This window comes from Plasmodium malariae, assembly GCF_900090045.1.
Source record: "Plasmodium malariae genome assembly, chromosome: 4".
Lineage (NCBI taxonomy): Eukaryota > Apicomplexa > Aconoidasida > Haemosporida > Plasmodiidae > Plasmodium > Plasmodium malariae.
Window position 1 is genome coordinate 103,612 of NC_041778.1, and position 19,422 is coordinate 123,033.

The 19,422-nt window shown below is 18.8% G+C and overlaps 1 protein-coding gene and 1 pseudogene across 1 annotated transcript, besides 1 other annotated feature; both read left to right on the forward strand.

Annotated features, from left to right (window-relative positions):
- Positions 1 to 5,489: 5,489 nt before the first annotated feature.
- On the forward strand, positions 5,490 to 8,161 carry PmUG01_04011500 (STP1 protein; the record flags this gene model as incomplete). The annotated part of the gene is made up of 3 exons (XM_029003108.1): positions 5,490 to 5,500; positions 5,652 to 6,778; positions 7,044 to 8,161. 3 exons carry the CDS (start codon positions 5,490 to 5,492, stop codon positions 8,159 to 8,161), a joined length of 2,256 nt encoding a protein of 751 aa, XP_028859575.1.
- A 9,447-nt stretch (positions 8,162 to 17,608) lies between these two features.
- PmUG01_04011600 lies at positions 17,609 to 18,670 on the forward strand (annotated as a pseudogene).
- Positions 17,609 to 18,670: a sequence feature (PIR protein, pseudogene).
- Positions 18,671 to 19,422: the final 752 nt, after the last annotated feature.

A 19,422-nucleotide genomic window follows, 5' to 3' on the forward strand; every position in this document is an offset into this window, starting at 1 on the left:
TTATTTATAGCATTACTTCTATATGACAAATTTTGAAATAAATCCATATTGTTTATATATTTTTTTAAATAACTTATATACTTTTAGAAAAGATATTAATAAAATTAGAAAAAAAATCAGAAAAAAAATCAGAAATAAAAGAAAAAAATATTCAAAGTGAAATTGTTATAAAAATATTGCATACAATAGCATCATTTTGTAGATATTTCAAATGAAATATATTTATAATATGAACATTATATACGTTGTATCATGTGTACGTAGTACATAAGAAAGAATAACAAAATAATTTTGCAAAATATATAATTTCGTAATTTTACTACTGGTAATTTTTGAACAAATATATTATTCCTTCTTTCCTCAATTAAAATATTTTTTATATTATTAATGTGTTTTATAAATGCGACTAATTGAACATAACATAAATTTCTGATAAAAATATCTTTAACAGAAAAATTGCAGTCTTCTAACATATTTATGTTCTTATATATCATAAGAGAAAGATAATGATAAATTACAAAAATATTACGTAATTACTAAATTAATATAATCATCGAATATGAAATTCAATTTTTTTTTTTTTTTTAAATATTACTATTCTAAGGAAAATATTAAAAAATTCAAAAAAATAAAGTTGTAAAAAAGTTAACATCATTTTATATACATCAATTTAAGTTAATATAGATGTTAACCTGATATTTATAAAATAACTTATATAGTTACATTTAGTCTTTCATACATTTTGTACATGCCATTTTTTTACTCTCAGTAAATATTTCTATATATAATAAATATTAACCCATTTAAAATTTTATAGTAATACATATATATATATATTATATAATAAATTGTGAAAAATAAGTGCACTATATAATAAAATATTGAAAGTAATTCTCCTTTAAATGAATTTTTTTTGTTTTAACATCATTCATTGTTTGTAAACATATTATTAAGCTTTCTGTTTTAAACAAAAATAGTTATTTATTTGTCTAAATTATTTGTCATTTCTATAATAGTAAATTATAAGCAAATATTTTAATTAACTAGTAAAATGCTTAATTTTTCTTCTTAATAATTTTACGTAAAATTAGATAATTATATTCTTATATATATATGTAATGATTACTCGCTTTTTGCATTATATTTTAATTAAGCTTTATAAAAATATTATTATTATATAGTAATAAAATAGTTTAAATATAAAATAATATTAAATTTAAATTTTTAAAATATTATTTTAATATTTATATATCTATATAGCACTTTATCTGTAAAAATAATTTATTTATATAAATTTTGAATTTATACTGAAAGTAATATTTTGTTTACATGGTTTCATATATAATTTACTTAACGAACACTTTAATTCTCTTTTCTATAAAGAAAAACTGTTTGTCTTTTTACTCCCTTATAATTTAACATATAAATTATATGTTTTACTATTTGTAAAAAGTCCTCATGATTTTATTAATATATATATTGTCTTCTCATCTATGCCGAAAAGTGAAACTAATTATGTAACGGTCATACAAAGAGATACGTTACACAAAATGACAATAAATTTTATATACAGTAGTAGATAATTAAAAATGCATAATGTACTCATAAAAGTCATATGGCATAATGCAAAAGTAAACCGTTCTTAAAATGTGTTAATTATATACATAAAGCTACTACATCTTAGTAAAAATGAGTTACTAAAAAATACATACTTAAATGCTCACTATCACTAGGAGAAACACTTTAGAATGTTAGTTAATGCTAATTTATCCCATCATGCCCAATAATTTCATTAACACTTATTACAATAATTTACTTGATTTTCCTTTTGTATAACATTATAAATAATTCCATTCAAAAATGTGAATACTTTTCTACATATCTCCAATTTAACATGACATAGATTATTGTTGTAATAGTATTTTATTTACGATTATGTAATTTTTTTATAAGTATATTACTTAATTTGTATTTTTTCGTTGTATTCAATAATAAAAAAATAAAATATTTTGAAATACCGTAAAGAAAAAAATGAACGAATACCGATAAGTTGTTCTGAAAATGATCACACATATTTCAGTGACCGTAGGTATTAATTATCAAATAATAATGCATCAAATTCCAATTTATTAATTTGCAATTAATAAGTATATAATTTCATATAAAACACACTCTTGAACAAGTTAATTGTAGAGTATTTTTAAAAAATTGAAAAAAAAAAATGTTAGAATAAATTTTTTCTATGATAATATTACAAAAGCAATATTATGCAAATGAATATGTATCAAAGTGAACTATACTGAGTTCACATAATAAAAAACTAATAAATAATTTTAAGATTATAAAAAACGATAAAATGAAATTAATTGATTATTATTCTATTGAAATTTATATATTGTGTAGTAGAGATAGAGTAAACGTAAAAGTATATTTATATTAATACATAACAAATAAAAATATAACCGCACAATATTAACATAGCTAGAATATATAGTATTTATTATCAGATATTGATCCATTTAATATATATATAAGAGGACAATTCAATAAATAAATATGCATAACTTTATATCTATGTATAATAAAAAAAGTTCCATTAAATCAACGAAAAATTCCTAATAATTAAGATGATATATATATTAATGTAGGATTAATCCATATATATTTATTTTTACATTAAAATAGCTAAATTTTCAGATATATGATAAATTTTTCTATTCAAATATTGAATCACAGTTAAGTTTATTGAATTGGGTGTTAAATAAATTGTACATTGAATGATAATACAATATCAAATAAGGATAAATAACATTAATTAAAACTTAACAGTAATATGATATATTCCATAATGAAACATTGTCGATAAACATAATTTGTAGAATTACGAGAAAAAAGATTTATAAAGATAAGTTCCTTATATAATCTTTCCAATATATGTTTATGTATAGAAATAAAATAATATTCGTAGATTTAAAATGTACTAATCACCAAAGTAAAAGTTTTTATTTTATTTTTCAGATATGTTATAATTTATTGCTTTTTCCGCTTATATAATATAATGATAATTTAAACTATAATATGAAATAATATGAACTATAAATTCAAATATATTAGTCATTTTTTATAATAATATACACCACAGTTTTTATATTGTACATCTGTACATATTAAATATTAAAAAATTATAATATGTTATTAATCATAACTAAATATGGTAAAACACGATTTTTTTTACTTATATTTCTGTTCTTTGTTGTTCTATTTCATATATATATTGACATTTTATTACTGTATTTAATATGAAAAAATTTTATATGTGATACATATAATTTAACGTTAAATATTTTTTTTTTCTAAATAAATAAATAAAATAATTATAATAAAATAAATAAACATTCAAAAATTCATACAAATACTCATCGATTTTTCTTTACTTCAAAAAAAATAAGACGAATACTCTATAACACAATACGATAAATTTGATGAAATATTAAAAAGAAAAATACATGACCAAAGAAAAATATTTTCATAAATTTATAAAACGGTAAAAAGAAAAAACATGGAAAAAAAAGAAAGATATTACTATATAAGCATATGAAAACAACTATTATTCATTTTATTCAACATGTTTTCAGATATTTCACAAAATCCTATATTTTTTCATGTTTTTACAAATTCATCCACTATTATACATTTATCACATATTATGTTTGCCATACTTTTAAATTATATATTCAAATACAACAATTTAGATATAAAATGGCATAAAGAATTATTAACTATTGTTATATATATTCCATAATAATCCTTATTAAGCAATAAATTAAAAAGAAATAAAATTCAATAGAATGTAAGAGATAAACATATAGAAAAATTAAAAAAAAAAAAAAAAATTGTAAAAATATTAACTCAAAATTTAAAAAAAAATTTAAGTAATAATTCCTTAATATAATAAATTAATTGAACATAGTCATGTTGAAATAAAAGTTTATATGAAGTAGCAATTTACAAAAATTACTTAACAATTAATATTTACATATAATTTTTTCGCCTTTAGCAATTAGTTATAAAATTCTTTCAAATGAATATTTAAAGTTAGAAACAATGCATATAAACTATAACATAATTATTTATATTATTGCATATGCTTCATAACTGTCATGTAATTTCATATTTAAATTCATGTCTTCAAAAATATTACAAATTAATACATGAGTTACCTTATACTGCATACTTAATATATATTTATTAGTCATACTAAAAAGAGGTTCCCATAAAGTTTTCAAATTCAATATAAACCAAAAAATTAATGAAAACTTTTTAAGTTATTAATTCTTATATATCTATAAATAATTAAGAAAACATAATTAAAAAGTTTCTACAGTTTATTTCATTTTATTAAATCTAATATATTATTCTATATATACATCGAATTATAATATAACTATATTTTAATAAAAATTTATAATACATTCCGAATCTTTTTAGACATATAGTATAAATGATTTTGTTATAAGTATATTATAATAATTTTTCATATATTTATTAAGTGTATAAAAATATTTTTATTGGTTAATATATCTAAATATATATATTATTAGTGAAAATATTATCCATATCAAATCAATCATATACAAATGTTATAATAAATATTTACAGAAAAACATGCATATATAAATAGATATGATGTTCAAAAAGTATTATATGAAATAATATATACCGTAAATCATTATTTTTTAAGTAATATATAAATATATTTTTTTAATGGATATAAGTACATTTCAAGGTAAGTACTATAGACAACTGCAGCAATAATTTAGCATAATTTATATATAATTAATTTTCATTTCCAGATACAATATAGTAAATATAAAAAAGTGCTAATATAATTAATATAACAATTATTTATATCAATTATAAATAGAAAAATAATACAACAAAAAGGAAATATTCTATAAGTATTAATATTTATTTTGCCTATATATTATTTATTTTCGGAATAACAAAAGTATAAAAATGATTATATACATTAATACATATAATAACCTATATATATATATGTAATTGTATTAATTAATAAAAAGACTCAATACAGATATAAATAATAATTTTACAAGAAAATATTTATATTACTTATAATTGTTACTTAAACGTAATATTTTATTCTTAGTTATTTGAGTTTTACTTTCAATAGGGAATATGAATTTTATATAAGAATTTATACTTAAATGAGATATAATATCAAATTATTGTTAAGATATATCTTCAGTTGTTATATATTTATTTATTGTAAAATAAGATAAGAATATATAATATATATTGATATAATCAATTACTTTATAGTTCTTATATGAATTCATATGTTGTTAAAAGTTTATAATTTCGTTTAATACTTATTAACTCAAAATTAATATACTGATAAATAAAAAGATATAAATCTGTATTTTTTTTCAGATTTTTTTTTAAAAACAATCTAGAGTAATCATATAATGTCATTATGGTAGGTCAAGCTCCCATGGAATAATATTTATTTTATTTTAACAATCTTATATATATATATGTGCTATTTATATATATGATAAAAAATGTTATAATGTAGTTAACATAAAAAATAATTCTTATTTTATTACTATTAATTCATTTGAATCCAGGTCAGAATTAGCTGTACAAGGATCTAATTTGCTTCTTTATCTTACAAGAAGAGAATATAAAATAACAAGAAATTATGTTAAAAATAAAACCAGTTCCTTAGAAAGCGCGAAAAATAAAGAAGAATTTAGAAGTATTTGCTTAAGCTTGGCTAACTATCTAGTTAATCATGAATATGTACGTCCAAATGATATTTCTCAAGAAAAATGGGAACTAGTTCTTAGGGTATGGTTAAGAAATCTCTTTAATAAGAAAACTAAATACGGCCAATGTCCTATAATTTTTGATAAAAATGAAAAAGAGCTTTTACAATTATCATACAACGCAGAAGATTTCTTTGAAATAAATAATACTTATCTCCAAGAACTAAAATTTTACGGAAAACAAAATACTAATAACTATAATTGTAAAAGTGATCTAAAATGTATAGCTAAATGCAACAAATATAAAGAATGGTTTGAGAACAGGAAGAGCCATTTTGAGAAAGACAAAACCTTCAATGAATATAAAACCAAATGTAGACAGAAAAGAAACACATTTCCAAGATCCGTATGTAACTTAGTGAAACAACATACATTTAGAAAAATACCTAAATGCATAGAATCAGATATACAAATGAGTAAAAAAACCAAAACTGCAGAAATGCAAGAAAGTTCACAAGAAAGGCATGGAGGAAGCACAATTCAAGATTCTACTTTTCCCCCAATTACTGATCCGTCTCCAAAAGAATTATCACCAAATGAAGAAATTTCACCCAATCTAGAACCCCCATCTCAACAGGATGCTTTATCTCAAATTGCATCTCCACATCAACAGGTTGCTTCATCTAAACCAGAATCATTACCTCTACCGGAAGTACAATTAAATTCCCACCAATCCGAATCTGTGTCTCCAGATCACCCCAGTGCAATAAATTCATCCTTAGAAGCACACACTACAAAAGAAATAACGTTAGAATTTTCTGTAAATTCTGATACTTCTAATTCCATAGCAGCACATAAATCTATAAAAATTCCTCAAACCAGTGGAATCTCGGGAGTTCCTACACAACTTGTAACTACACAGTTATCTCATAATGAATCACCATCTGCCTCAAGTTCTGCTAAATATATACCCATCCAAATGCCAGGTACTCCTAATCCTACATACGTTTCTAAATTTGAAATAACTACACTAAATAATATATGTATTTAAAAAGGTATTATAGGACAAACAGGAAACTCTCATAATACATACATGTTATATATTTCATTGAGCTTCTTCATTATTATTGTACTTTTTCTTTTTTCTAAGGTATAATAAAACTTAAGTATTAAAAATAAGATAAACATTAAATTACTGTAAAAATTTATTTTATAAATCCTTTTTTCTTATATTATAGTATCCTTTAACAGGACATTTAAAAAAAAAAAAAAAGTTAAGAAAAGAAGTAAAATTTCTGAAATTGCTAGTACCATCACGTTCTTGGAAAAAAAGACACTTTTTAACACATGATAAATTAGAAAATCCAAAACGTAATGACGAAGAAATTATTAAAAAAATAATGATAAAAGACCTTAACATTATGCAGAATGTAAATGCATCCATCCGAAAAAAGAGAATGTCCAAAACTATTATAGAAGTGCATATGGAGGTTCTCGAAGAATGCAAAAATGAAGAAATGAAATTAAAAGGAGGAGAATATTTGGAAATATGCCTAAAAGAGTTCACAGAAGATAAAAATGGAAACTATTCTAATTTAACAAATGACGAGATATTAATAGAAAATACTAAAAATACCAATGGCATGCAAAAAAAAAAAATTCTATGGAATGAATGGATAGAAAATAATAGAAATCTTTCTGAAAAATTTAAAGAAACAGATTGGTTTAACAATTTGAAAAATGAATGGAAAAGAAAAAAAGTTTATATAAAAAAATCTGGAGAATTAAAAAAGAACCATACAGGTGAAATTCAAAAAGTTCCATTTTTAGAAACAAAAAAGAATATATGGAAACTTTGGATATCAGAAAAGCGTATCATTATAGAGCGATACTTGGAACAGGAATGGTGTAACGAATTCACACAAGAATTTCGGCATATTTTAGAAGAATATGAAAATGAAGACACTAAAAATGATATATCACTAATAAATATACAAGAATTAGAACACAAGGAAAATTATGAAGAAATATATAAATATATAAAAAAAAAATTGTTGTCAAAACTGTGTATACTCGTACTTATGACGATATTAGAAGAATGCAACAAAGAGGATTTTATAGAGAATAATGAATCAATGTTTGATATTTCTATAAATGAATGTATTAAAAAATATGATTCGGATAGGAAATCAAAAATTACAGAAAATATAGCTGAAGCTAAAGAAAATATTTTAATGTATACAGGAAATAAAAAAATTCACAGTTATAAAGACGAAGACCGTTATTCACAGGAACTAGAAGATTGGATAAGAGAAGATGATGCATATTTAAATGCTATAAATATTGAGAATGAAATAAGCAAATCTTAACAATAAGTAAAATAGTATGTCTTAGAAATAGATAAAAACGAATACAAATATATTCAAAAGATATTCATTTGAATTCAGATGAAGTAGATGATAAAAATTTTTAAAATTATATGATACTGAAAGGGAAAATATAAAATTAGGAATTTACAGTAATTAATAATATAAAAAAGAAAAGTTTGTACTAAACAACAAGAATGAATTACAGTTATATAAAAATTATACAAATTATATAGAAATCTTTTTATTTTTATACGAATCTCTATAAGAAATTTATATTAATAATTCATTCAATAAGAATTTGTTTATATTAATATATAAATAACAAATATTAATTTTTATATATTAAGCACTAACATATAAAGTCATGAAATTTTAAGAAATTTTTTTTCATTTATTCCTTAATATATAAGTTCTTTCAAAAAAATAATTAGATATATTTAATATATAACTTATATTTTTAATATATATATTTTTTTTTTATATATATATTATGTTAATACAATATATTATATTGAAAACTGGGTTCAAAAAATAATAATTTTAAATTTCAGATTAGTACCTACATAAGAACTCATTTAAATATATACATAATATATTATTTGTTAATATTTTTTCCTTTCTTTTTTTTAATTTTTAATTTGTTTAAAACTATATTATCTAATAAACTTTTTAAAAATCATAACAATATAATATTACGTTTCGTTATAAGAGCAATTAATTCTTAGTTTGTTCAGTAATAATAGGATTTTTAGTCCACCATATACAAAAAACAATTTTTACATTCTTTGATATTTTACTTTACTCTCATATTATTACATAATGATACATTTCGTGTTTAATGTAACTTTTATGTATATATATTATTATTTAAAGTTTAGTGAACCCGTCATTAAACAAATATGTAATTTAGAAAAGATAACATAGTTATTTTTTTATTAATAAAAAATATGATTATAATATACACATAATACGTAATTTCATAATTCATAAATACAATAAACATACATAATTGATAATAATTCATTATATTCCTTATTTTACATTCTTATATATATATATATACATGTGGATATGTTTTCCGTGAACATCTGTATACTCCACATCAAAAATAAGCTCTTTCCTATATCTACATATCTTACATAAAATGTAAGATAAAAATATTTTTATGCATTTAAAAAATTTAATTATTTATGTTAAATTAATTCTAAAAAAGAGTTATAAAAAGTTATATAGCTTCAATATATATAATTAAATAATTATAAATATATATATTCAATATTTTTATTTTTTGTAGAGGTCTATAAAAGAAATATTGAATTATTTATTCATTTTAAAATATTATTATTTCTTGGAATTATACTATTAAAAGTAATAAAATATTTAAGAATGAAGAAGTCCACTTCATTTTAAAATTTCATATTTTATTTTTATTTTTCGAATAAACTATTTTTAATGCTTTGCAGACGTTACTAAATTTTTTCCTTTTATTTTTATGTTATATTTTTTTGTTTAATATAATTTGTTATACTAAAAAAAATTAAAAATATCTTTAAGTTACTTTTATAAATAAATAATTTTATTATGTAAAATTTTATAAAAATATTTAATATAATTTCTCTCAACTTTCTTATTAATTAACATTAGATAAAATTCTTATAACATGATATTAACAGTAAAAAATGAAGTAAAATATTATTAATACTCCAAACGATATAATTTACTTCTAGTACATAAACCTAGAAAATAATATATTATATATAAAGCATACGAGTAAGAGAACTCTTTAAAGCTATGTTTTATCGAAATTAATTATTCATTATATAATAATCAAGTAATTTAAGAGCTAACCACAACGAAAATGTGGATTCAATTTGTGGTATTGGGGAATTAACCATATGCAGCAAATAAATATATCACAGAACTATAAAATTAAATGTATTTTAAATAATTAAATATGTAACTAGAAAACAGAAAAAAAAAAAATATTCCTTTAAATCAGTTTTATTGTTTTTAAAAAGTAAAAATTCATTATTCATATATAAATATTCTGTCTATTTACAATTTAGCCAAAATACAAAATTTACTAAATATAAATATTATCAACATATTTAATATCGAATTTTACTAAAAAATGTTATGTGAATTAAATTTTTATATATACTTCTTAACACTGTATCCTACATTCTTTTATTCAATAAAAATACTTTAATATTATTATAACATATATTATGTACTTTTTAAATAATGAAACAACATAAACAGAACTGATTAATATATATCAACTGATATTTAATAATTCAAATATGAATATATTTTTTTTTTTTTATTAACGTATACATATATATATATATATAAATGAATAAAATAAATATTTATGGTGATATATAATTTATCATAAATGCAATATATGTATAAGAAGAAAATTTAACATATTATTAATACTTACAATAGCAAAATATTTAATAAATAGGAAATTCATTTATACTATTTTAAGAAAGTTAGTAAATCACAGTCTATGTACGAAATGTAAAACAATTTAATAAAATTTTAACACAGTATTTAAACGTAATGTATATAATTTTAATTGAGAATTATTTATTGTAGATAATTATAATTCATTTTTTTTTTAATATATAATTTTCAACTCAATCTGATTAATCTTTGAGAAGCCATATTTTTAGCTTTATATATGTATTCTCCTATTATATAACGTAAAATATGTAATAATTTTATATTTATTTATCCTTCAATTAACATTAATTATCCACATATAAATTTTTATAACTTCTTTAACATATATAATTGCTTTTTCTTCTTATATATTTTTTTTCCAATTATACGAATTTTAAAAGAAAATATATACTTTTTGAAATTTTTATTATCAACTATTTTACTAATACATTACAACAAAAAATTCTTAATTAATATTAAAGGTACATAATGTTCTTATAATATAATAAAACTATTTTGAATTAAATTATATTAAAAAATATAATATTAATTTATTTAACTTAATTTTCTAATAAATGTGACATCAAATAAACATATAATATATAGTTCATAAGTTTTTAACAATGTTTCCATAAAATAAATAGTTATGTTAATTCTGTACATGTTAAATGAATTATTATTAAACAAATTTTAATTAATTATTATTATTATTATTATATATATATAATTTTTTTATTTTAATTAATATACTTTGTGACAATTATTAAAAAAAAAATTTTCATGTGACATAACCTAAGATGATTTTAAAATATTTTTCAATACATTAATTATAACATGGGTATTTAAAATAATATATATGAAAACTCAAATTTATATCTGTTATATAAAGTAATTATATTACTTTTTTACAATTTTAATATCCAAATTAACAATATAGTTTATTAATATGCGTAGAAAATGCATAGGTATAATTATATTCTTTCAAATAAATTATTTATAGCATACACAATTGAAATAATTATATAAACATTATATCATTTATAAATTAATATTCTATTTACACCGCTATAATAATAATATATTTACATGTAATATATACTTAAATATTTTTATTTAAAGCATTTTTTCTTTTTCACTTTTGAATACATGTTATAATTAACATTAATTAAAGATATATAAAAAATTTTTAATTTTACATAGTCAAAAAGAAAAAAACGAGCATTATAAAGTAAATTCTATTGTATATTACAAATAAATTATATCAACTAAAATTATATTACCACAAATGACTTAAAATCAATAAATAAAATTGAAAAGCTTATACAAACAAATAAATTCTTCGCTTTTATTAAAATAATTTCATTTACACTATTAATATGGTTATGCCATTATTACTATGATATAAAATAATAACTATAATCCTCAATTTCTATAAGTCTTTTATAATATTTCATTTTTATTTTTAATATGTTATTTTCATATTATAGAAATACTAATATTTTTTTAAATATTAAATATTTACCCCAATATTTATCTAACGAGCTCTAGAATATCGTGCACTAAGAGCATAAACTTAATTCACCAAATCTTAGGACAAGCAGATTATTAAATAGGGAAAAATATTCAAATAACCCGAACACATACTTTCATTTATATCGGAAGGTTCAGGGAAATTTTTAAGACCCATATAATTCATTAAAATTTGAGGACAATTTTGAAATTCCTATGATTCTTTACTTTTTGATGATTATCTTGAAACAGGGTATAGTGAATTAAATGAATCATTTAAAATAAAAATATGTGTCAGAAAAAAAAAAAATACATTATCTAAACATTTAAAGATATTAGATCTAACCTATGAAAAAGTAAATGATAGACTATTAGGCAATGAATATAGAAAGTAAAATAAATATACATGTAAATCTAAAAAAAGATTTATTGTAAGGACTCTTACAGGTTTTACTCCAATTTTATTATCCTTTTTCATGTTCTTAATGTACAACAAATATATATACAAATTAGGATTCTTAATAATATTTCCATTATGGATATTTTCATTGATTTATGTATGTATTAATGTACAAAAAAATATTAAGAAACTATAAATAAATAACTTATTTATGAAAAATTTGAAACTCTTATTAGGGTTATAGACATACAATAATTCCTGGAGATATTAAAATTGAATGAATATATTTTAATACTAATGAAAATTTGTACGTTTAATAATATAATATATATATGTATAAATCCTCAATACATAAGTAAAATAAGATTTATATTCAGCTATTATTTAACAAATTCTTTTAATAGTATTCATGTTTCCCATAAAGTAAATATATCATTTACGTGTTTAGTATATGTTCATATAATAGTTTCATAAATAGAATAAGAGAATGTAAATTTTTGAACTATTCCTTTTTTTTTTATTATTAATATTATTTATTCCATTTGTAAAAGTAGTAATATCTCGTATATAATAGTATTTTAGTTATATCTTGAAGTTACTTTTCTACAACTTCTTTTATCAAGCTTATAATTAATTGTATTTTTATTCATTTTTACATTTGTATAGTAATATATGCATAAATTTCTAAAAATATAAGGTTATAAGTTTTTAAACTTTTCCACATTACCTGATTTCATTTAGTTAACAAGTATATACTATGTTACATAATAATTAGTATAATTTTGCTTAGAAAAAAAGCATAATAAAAATTAAATTATTATAATTAAATATAAATTAATATCATAATTTTTATAATTCAAGGTAACTACACATTTTATAGAAGTTTTAATTTTTATGTTTATATATTGATCGTAAGACAAACGAATATAGCAGAAAATTACTTCCTTTATATCATAAAAAGAAATATTATTTTATGTTCATTTATTATGCATATATATATATATATGAACTGAGTATTTCGTTTAACTTATGGTGTTATACTCCGTTATCTAAATTTTTTCTTTTACTTATATTCCAGAATAATATATAATATTAACGAAGAACAAAGTTAATAGGATACTATTTATACTTTTTATGAATCATATTTTTCATTTTATGTATATATAAGTATATGCTCAATCAATTTTTTCTCTCATAAGCATAAATATTGATTTATTATTATTAATACCTAAATTTTCATTTTTATTCATTCTGTTATTGTTATATATATATATATATATGTGTGTGCGTGTGTGTTTGCGTATTAACCGTTTATATATATTTATGTAAAAGTGTTATTTATTTTTTTTTCTTATTATATATGTATTCCTTAAGATACTTCATCCATAATAACAGCCCACGTAAATATTTTAGCTGTATTACTATATTTACACTTTTTTAACTCTAACATTATAAAATAATATTTTAAGTAAAAAACCTCATATAAATTACAGAAAAATATTATATAAACTAAGGCAAGAACAAATGTAAAAAAAATATAAAATATTTTAAAACATACTAAGATTTAAAAATAATCTTTATATAAATTATATTATAATATATATTATAAAAAAATGTACTGTATACTTAATTAAAACATCATAAGCTGTTATTAGTTAGCAGTTATTCTCATAAATGCAGTTTATTTATTATAAAATTTTAATCTATTATCTGTTAGTTATATCTATATTTATTTGAATTATTTATGTATTCACACAATTAAAGAATCACATTTAAATATTTAATTTTTGAATAGAAAATTTAATTTCCTCCATAAAATATATAGTATCATATGTAAAACTTATTAAATATACATATTGACAACATTAAAGTTTTTCTTTTCTTTTAGATAACTTCTCTTAAATTTCATTTAATAAATCATTGAAAATATTAAAATGGTTAGAATATTATAATGATGAAAATATGCTGAATATGTAATATTATATGTTAACAATCATTTAATATGTTACAAAAGGATATAAACAAATATATAAAAAAATAATCTTGTCTTTTTTTCCATTTTTTTTTTGACTTCTATATTATTATTTTGCACTTTTTATATGAAATAAAAAAATAAAAGTTAAATATTAAAAAGTGTATAAATTAAAAAGTACTAAATTAATACGTTTAAACATTTTTTTAAAACAAAAGGTAAATGAAAAAAAGTATGATTATATCACAGGAATTTTAAAAGTTATATATATTTATTTGTTTCCTTTCAATTAAATTCTTAAATTCATACTTATTATGTTATATTAATAAAAAATGTCCAATGATTTTCTTTTTACTTTTTAAAGAGAATTCACAAAATTTGGATAAAAATTTTTTCTTTTTTTTTTTTTTTTGCTTTTTTGTATTTACAGCAAAAAAATTTACTTTTTTATATTTCGTTAATGAGATTATTTGATATTATTTTTATTTTTTATATTATTTTTTAATATATATATATATATATATATATATATATATATATATATATAGGTATAGGCATAGATATACATATACATACACATATTTAAAAAATATACTAATAACAGATCTATAAGAGATAATATAAAATCTATTTTGATATATAATAATTTTTCACTGTTAAACATACGACAAAAATAGGTAGATTATAAATTTTCATTTATAATTTTGTATTAATCAAAAATTTTAATAGAATCATTAAGTTTATTTTTTAAGCAATATCATTAATGCAGTAATAGTATAAATAATAAAAGTAAAAAGTATACTTTCCTGTTATAATTATAATTATTACTATCAGGTAATACAATTCTAATTTATACGTATTTGAATCTTTGTAATATAATATCCTTATAATACGTAAAACAAATATATTATCATATATTAATAATATATAATTAATAAAAAAAATTATATTTGGTTATTAATATTAACATTATCCATGTTTCAACAAATTTGAATAAATAGTGTTATTTAGTTATTCTCACTTTATATAAGCACTAATAAATATAAAGTTCTTTTAAAGTATATTAGTTTAATATAAATGAGTCTTTTTACAAAATGTGCTTTTATGCTTTATCATATAAGATGTATATAACTTATATATTTAAATAATATAAAGAGCATATTACAAGCATAGTAAATATATATGTTTTCTTTTATTTTTCACATAAAATATAAGTACGAAATAATTATTTTAATATACTTTTAATTTCTTAAAACAGTGGTGAGTATATTAAAAATATACTGTATATGAAAAATTATAAAATGCTAACAAACGTAAACCTGTAAATATATTTATCAGTTAATATAAACGTTATTATATCAAAGCATTAATATATTGCATACAAATTGCTTATTCTGACAGCCTTTCTATAGTATTAAATGAAACACATATATAAACATTAAAAGAAGACATATTAATGTTATAAATAAAAAAATTATATAAGAAACAAAGAGTATCCATCGTAAAATAACTTTTAAAAAATATCTTAACAATTATAATAACTATGTATCTATATTGACTTCTACAATATTCATAAAGAAAATGACAATTCTATCTATATATGTAATAATAATAGAAAAAAAATTTTGTTAAATACACTTCATTGTTTTTTTCAAAAATACATTTAATTAAAAAGTAAATATACTTATAAAATTAATATATAATACTACCTTTAATTATATATTATGTTAATCATATTTAAGCTTAATATTTTTTACAAAAATATAATAAATGAAAAAAGGGAAATAATTTATTGTTATTTTTCGACTTTCTTGAATCATATTTTATTATGTGTTTTAAATAATATGATGTAGAATAGGAATAAATAAAAAATTAGAGGAATATACGAAAGTGACAATATTATGATACTATATTTCACAACTATTTTAGTATTTTTAAAAATTGAATTATGTATCACAAACATATTTTCAAATAGTATTTATATCACTTAGATGATAAACACATACATAAGTTGATATATTAACCTTTATAATTCTTATGTTACATGTATTAAATTATTTGAAACATATATTTTATTAAAGGGTTTAGGATAATTATTATATGTTTTTTCTTTTAATCTTAATAATTATAATCAATTTATAGTATGATAATATCTAATTTTTTCGTATATATTCATATTTTAATTATATATATGTATATTACATTAAATCAAATGTGATTAAGAAGGATGTAAAACATTAACTTCAATATGTACTAGAATGGATAGAATTAAGTAATTATTTTACAATTATACAAAATTTTATATCTTCTGAATAATACATTTATAGGTAAATATATTTTTTTTTTCGAAGAGTACATTTTTAATATAACAGAGGAATGCTTATTATATACAGAATATTTATATATTCGTTAAAATCCTCCTTCATTTATTTAATTTTTAATTTCAGTAATAATAACAAAATTGAATTTATTTACTGGCTTATATATTATTATTACCTATAATAATAATTAGTTCGTTTAATTTAAAAGATATTATTTTAACCTTAAAAGTAAATAATTATTAATAAAAAGGAAAATTCTTTACTTTTTAAAGATCTTGTATTTATGTATTTATAGTATTTTAAAAAATTAAAGGCAATTCCTTTATATATATTTCAATATGATGTTCAACTTATATGAATACATACTAAAATTAATTTATTTTCTTGTATAACATTTCAATAAAATTATATAATCCTCGTTTGAATGGAAGTAATTGGAAAACGTATTTTCTATGTAAATTCTTTTAATTAACATAATATAATTCTATTTTATAAATTGTTATATTTTTCAGCTAAAACATTTTTCTTTTAAACTATGCAAAGTATACAAATTTTACTATTATGGAGAAATTAAAGAAAAAATGTTCTTAAATTTTTTTTTTAAATTCTTTATATGAAATTAAGAAACATAACATATATCAACATATTGTTGATCATCTTTTTACGTATATAAATATTATCTTAATAATAATTTAATTATTGGTATTTAATGTACTTATATTAAAATACAATGTCATTCGAGAGTGTAGAGCAGAATACATATTTTATCTTTTTGTTATAATGAATTTATATACATGGTATTTCAGGAATTTGTTGTTCTTGAAATGAAATAAATATTTTTTTTCAAGAAAGTACTATTCTGTATATTTACATATTATAATTTATTTTTATTTTTTAGGATAATTTTGTGGAGTCATTCCATAAATTTGAAGAAGAATTTAGTAGACTTGCCTCAGATTCTGAAGATAATGATGGTACTTTTGGTGAAACTATAAAATCTAAAGTTTTATAACTTAATAGTGTTAGTAATTCTATCTCTCCATGTAAAAAGTTTAATAATTACTTATATACTATAAGTACTCATCATAACTCAAATAATAAAAATAGGTGTAAATAATTCAATTGCCTTCTAAATATAGATAATAATTATAATAAGGACAGTTTGATTAAAGAATTTAAAGAACATATATTAGAATATTATTGTGTATTCCAGCAAGACACCAACAAGATTGATCCTGATATTTTTAAAAATCTCACAGATCTATACAATTTTTATAGGCATTTTAACAACATTAAAGTTCAAAAGGACAAAGCCATTCGTGATAATTGTGAAAGAGTTACAAAATATTATGAGTTTTATTTTAATCATAAGAAGGAGCGTAAATTAAAAAAAAGCGACTAATTTTGTGAAGAGTTAAAAAATTCTAAAGAAATATATGATAGAAAAATGCACAATGTAACTGTCCCAGTGTATATAACTTTTAACACCTAAAAAAAATTATGTATTTGTTCCTAGTTAAACAACAGCTATAGTGTTACGAACATTCTTCACTTTATTTATTTTATATAAGGTTAATAAAATTAATACATTATAGTGTAAATACTGTACCATAATCAATTTTTACAAAAAATTAACATTATAAAAAAAAAATAGTATTTTTTAGTATATATGTGCATATTTTTTTCTTATAATATAGTTTACTCCTATAAAATCTTGTATATGTAATCGTTTGCAAAGGAAAAAAATAAATGAAAACAACGGAATTGAAAAAGAAACAAATCAATCCATACAAAACACATATAAAGTAATAAATAGAAATTATAGAAGATTTCATAAAATAGGCTATCATTCTTAATGAGACACCTAATAAAAATATTACACTTTATATTATTTGCATAATAAAAATTAATACTTCGCGGTATAAACGTTATATATAAGTGTAGCATTACTAATAAATAAAACAAACGAAAATTAAAAAAATGAATATATATGATTAAAAATTTACATAAAAGGATAATAAAAATACAATACTACTATGAAAACCCCTAATAGATATATTCCCCTATTCATGATATTTTATTTAAAATTCAAAACTAGTAATTTTAGTACTTAAATATATAACACAATACTACGAAACAAATGCTGATTTTCTTAAAAAGTAATATGAAGTAAGGTTTATCATATAAATATTAAAATATTAAAAAGAAAAGAGAAAACAAAAACATTAAAAAGAGGACTACTAGTATAATTATATAAATAATAAAATCTTATAATAAAATCATTATTCAAAAAATACGAATGTAACTATTTTGTTTACAAATTTATCTTAAAATGTTTATTATTATTTGTTCCTTTGCAATTTAGAAGAAGTTAAAATTTAACACCGTATAGAACAATTTTAACATTGTTCTCTTTAATAGGTAGATATTGTATGTGACACTCTAGTAAGAATATATATACGTGAATATAAAAGATATTAATTCTACTGATCCTCATTATATATGGGAACATTACTAATCGTTATTTAATAATTCATAAATATGTTCCTGTGAAACATTATTCTAAATTTTTTTTGTTCATTTAATATGCTAATACACATATAACATC